Source organism: Trichomycterus rosablanca, chromosome 20, assembly GCF_030014385.1.
Source record: "Trichomycterus rosablanca isolate fTriRos1 chromosome 20, fTriRos1.hap1, whole genome shotgun sequence".
Lineage (NCBI taxonomy): Eukaryota > Metazoa > Chordata > Actinopteri > Siluriformes > Trichomycteridae > Trichomycterus > Trichomycterus rosablanca.
In genome coordinates, this window is record NC_086007.1 from 495,001 (window position 1) to 499,644 (window position 4,644).

General features: G+C 49.1%; 1 protein-coding gene across 1 annotated transcript in view; it reads right to left on the reverse strand.

The window, feature by feature from the left end:
- Positions 1-4,258, reverse strand: part of grin3ba (glutamate receptor, ionotropic, N-methyl-D-aspartate 3Ba) — a 48,636-nt gene extending 44,378 nt beyond the window's left edge. Inside the window, exon 1 of the mRNA XM_063017270.1 lies at positions 3,770-4,258. Within this exon, the coding sequence (XP_062873340.1) occupies positions 3,770-4,258 (489 nt within the window). The remainder of the gene's footprint in view (positions 1-3,769) is intronic.
- Positions 4,259-4,644: the final 386 nt, after the last annotated feature.

The following is a 4,644-nucleotide window of genomic DNA, read 5'->3' on the forward strand; positions in this document are numbered from 1 at the left end:
GTGTGTGTGAGTGTGTGTGTGTGTGTGTGTGTGTGTGTGTGTGTGTGTGGTGGTGGGGGGGTCGGGGGGGTCGGGGGGCGATGAACACATTAATCACTCGTTTACATCCGGCAGCTACAGGAAGATTAAGAGAGGAGCAGGAATATTTCATCCTGCCGCCACTATTTAGCTTCTTATGACTGATAAACCAACCAGTTAGCGCTAATACCAGCCAGGGATCTGAGGGCGCGGTGCACAACACACCACTCACCGGGATTAGAACTAATGTACACTCTTAAAAAAGATTTAAAACATGAAGTAGATGAATGGTTTTAATACAATACACATTATAACTGATTTATAATCATCATTCTGCTCTGCTGTCCCAACTTTTTAATGCATTTTCTCTTAAATTCCCATCTAGTGCTGCAGACCTCCACTCCTGACCTAGGAGGGTCGTGACTAACACACACCCCCTCCAACACATGTGCAGTGCTGACCGCTTCTTTTCACCTGCACCTGGTTCATACGGAGATCCGTATCGCGCACTGATCTCTGTTATCCCCCGTCTCTGTGCAGCACCATTGATCAGCCAGCAGAGGGCGTAATCGCAGCACAGTCCCTACATTCCTCCCTATTATTGGCTGTATAGGCGCCCGGATGGTTGATAGCAGAGCTGCCGTCCCAACGTTTTTGGAAGCAAGACTAAGCTCCTACTAACAGGAGAGGGAAGCGGTTATGAAAAAGCTTCATCACACCAGCGCATTCACATCTAAAATTAAATAAACGTGTTTCATTTGTTCTGATCACAGATTGAATATAAATGAAATTCAGTCTCTGTGATTTACTGGTTTATTACGGTGTCCTTTCACACAGTCATGTGACAAATTCAGCCAATCACATTCCAGTATTCATTGTATTTGGGAACAGATCAGGTCCACGCACAGCTCGGTCCGTAACTGAGCCTCATTATAGACGGAGGAGAACATCCAGGTCTCGAAAACTGCCCGAATTTAAGGTCTGGAACAAAAGTGCAAGTTTAAAACGTCCAGGGTCAAATGGAAGCACGAGGAGCTCCGACTGTTATCAGCAAGGTTTTCATTCAGCCTCAGATCCAGAACGTTAGCAGAAAAAAAAAGCATTTTTTAATAAAGTCCCGTCTGCGTCCTGTCTGCGTCCTGCGCTCGCTCCGTCGCTGTAGATGAAGTGCTGATACACGCATCCGCTCTTCCGGGTTCCATTATTCTAATGTTCTTCTGTTCGGCCTTCCAGATAAATCCGCTCGCACATTACCGTACATTCATCAGCACGACCGGCGTCCGGACTCCAGTCCAACCATTAATCACACCACGCCGCCGCCGCTCAAGTGTCAGAGCGCATTTCCTGTTTGTTTATGTGAGCAAAAGTGAGGAGCAGTACGCCTTCCTCATTATACCGGCTTCATAAATACAGCTCCACCCGGAGGAACCCAATCAGGTCCGACATGAACCTGAAAACCACCGGCCTGCTTGTTAATCCGCCTCACCTGTCCACGTCCCAGTTAGCGAGCTATGCTAACGACCCGAGAATCCATAAACACGACCATAAAGCTGATATTTAAACACCACACTTCACACCCGGTGTTTAATGTTCCTGTAAATCCTGATCCCATCGCTGCTGTAGTTTTCACTTTTATAGTTCGGATCAAGCGTGTATCATCAGGAACTAGCGGCTCCTCACAACTCAAACCACAGAAAACCTGAGGAGGAGCGGATTTACACCGAGGAGAGGTGAGAGGGTTCAGAACCCAAACTTCCGGGATCTAAAACGTTTCACTGATTCCCTGGTGCAGCAGGACCAGTTTTGGATGACCAGGCTCAGAATGGGTTCTCCACATACCCCAAGACAGCCAATCACAGATCAGCATGATTCCTGGTGAGACAGGGAGCCTGGCAAGGATGTAACGTCTCACCGTGTCTGTTTAACATCCCTGAAGAGCGAGTGATCGAAAATCACAAAGCCACGACACAGCAAAGCCACGACAGAGCAGTGACGTGACGTTAAACAAAACACGTCTGGAAACAGAGGAACCGGCGACTCTGTGAGGAAGAAACCATGCTAAATGGCAAAAATGTAAATGGAACTGCTGCAGTTACACCCTCTGCTGGCTGATTGGGGGATAACAGAGATCGGTGTACAACGCTCTGTGCACGATACGGATCTCCGTATGAACCCTGGTGCAGGTAAAAAGAAGCGGTCGGTACTGCACACGTGTCGGAGGGGGCGTGTGTTAGTCACGACCCTCCTCGGTCAGGAGTAGAGGGGAAATACCATCAGAGAATTGGATATGACTAAATTGGAAAACACAAAGCCAGCTTGAAGTTTTTCTAATCGTCGGTCTGTTTCCATGTGGTGATCAGATCAGATCAGATCGATGTTTTATTTTAATAAAGAGCTGAAAAGCTTCAAACTTTAGTGACGATAAACACTATTAATCAAAGCTGACGCGGCGTTCTAGCAGCGCTAATGCTAATCAATTAATCACGCCGAACATTAATCATATAACGTTCACACACACGCCGGCGAACATCATCAACCACCGCGGGTCACATGATCTTTTTATCTAAACACGAGACACGAGGGTCGTTCAGAAACGTAATAATTAAATCTAATCTAATCAAACCCAGAGAAATTCAAGATGAGGAGGGATGTAAACAAACAAGCTGCTCCAACACTGAAAACACTGATTACATTTTTTCCCCTATTTCATGAACACGTTTATACAAACCCGGTACAAAAAAACCCAGCAGCTCGTAACGATGATATAATTAAGGTTAGTTTGATTAGGTTAGATCCTGAAACCGTGTGCATTTATACTGAATCACTGAATCGCTCCGTGTTTCCTGTGCAGCTTTAATATCACCCACTCCTCTGGGAGGCTTTTCTATTTTAAGACTTTGGAACGTGGCTGTGGGAATCTGTGCCCCGGGTTCTGTGTAGAGTAACCGGAGCTCATCGTGTCTTTATAGAGCTGCTTTGTGCTCAGGAGCTTCCCTAAACTGTTGGCCCAAAGTTAAAAACGTTGGATGTAGCAGAAACAATCAAATTCAATCATTAGGACGGGCGTCCACATACTTTTGGCTGATCAGAGCATGTATATGTGTCTAAATTTAGTCACGTCCAGCTCTCCTCCAACGCTTGCACCACCCACACCCAGACCGAGGAGAGCTGCAGACTATCATGCGTCCCCGTATCACATACAGCGGGGGCCCTCCCTCCATCACACTTCATAGCCAAAAGTATGTGGACACCTGACCATGAGCTGGTTGTACATCCCATTCCAAAATTATTGGCATTAATGTGAAGCTGCTCCAGCACCTCTGTTCCCTTTTTGTGCTATACAGGTTTCTAGGAAGGAATCCTGTAAGATTTTGGAGTGTGTCTGTTGGGATTTGTGTCCAATCTGACTTTCTGAGGTCAAGCGCACCCCAAAGATCCATCCCGAAGACGCCTAATCAGGTTGAGGTCAGGGCTCATCAAACCATGGGCACAGTTGTGCTGAAATAACAAAGGACCTTCCCCAAACTGTTACCACACAGTCTGAATGATGCAGTTTACTGGATGTGATTTATTTCATATTGTGTTGGAACCTGATAACCTGGATGGTGTCCACAATTACTTAAATAAAATCGCAAACTTCCTGAAACATCCCAAAACTTTTGATACGGGTGCACACCGACACCTGTGTGACGTCACTCAGGTGTGTGTGTGTGTGTGTGTGTGTATGTGCGCGCGCGCGCTGGTCACTCACCTGGGTGCGCAGGGCTTCACCTCGCTCCACGATGCTGATGATCGGGATCTCCAGGAGCGCCGACACGAAGTCCATCTGCACCAGCTGCCGGTGGTCCTGAGGGAAGGCGAGCACGGCCGAGACCCCGCGCACCACCAGGTCCTGGCACACGCTCCTGACCAGGGTCTCGGGGTCCGCGTGCACCCCCTGCGCCCACACCAGCTCCACGCTGACGTTGTAGGGCGGGAACCCGGAGCCCGGCTGGTTCCTGGTGTGCAGCAGAGCGCGGCTGAGCGCGGCTCGGTACCGGGAGGGCTGCGCGGCGGGCAGGAGCGCACCGAGCCGGATGGTGTGCCCGATCTGTGCCAGGATGCCACAGGGCTGAGGGTGAAGCTGGCACGGGGAGATGAAGGCGTGGAGGCAGAAGTAGGCGATCATCCTGCAGAGCGTCGCGTTCACGCTCCTCCTCATCGTCATCTTCATCATCTTCATCATCATCTTCATCATCATCCTGCTGCGTCCTGCTCTCCACCATCGCGGTTCCTCACTGGATCCACTGTCGTTCCGAAGGATCGCTTCTAGGCGGCGGGAGCGCGCACCAGTCTTCCATGCGCGCTCTGGAGAGCGGAGAGCTACACTGACCAATCGGAGGACTGCGTGGGCGGGGTTTAACACTCAACTCGATAATCGAATCTCATTTGAATTCTAGTCATTCTGATTCAATTGAGGCGCGTTTGATCAAAAGTATTGGGACACCTGAGCATGAGCTGGCTGAACCCCGTGTTCCAAAACCGTCCGTCTTTACTTAGTAGCTTTAATATCATCCGATCTTCCTACCAGATTCTGGAGTGTGTCTGTGGGGATTTGTGCCCAATGATTTAGTCAGTAGACTCAGT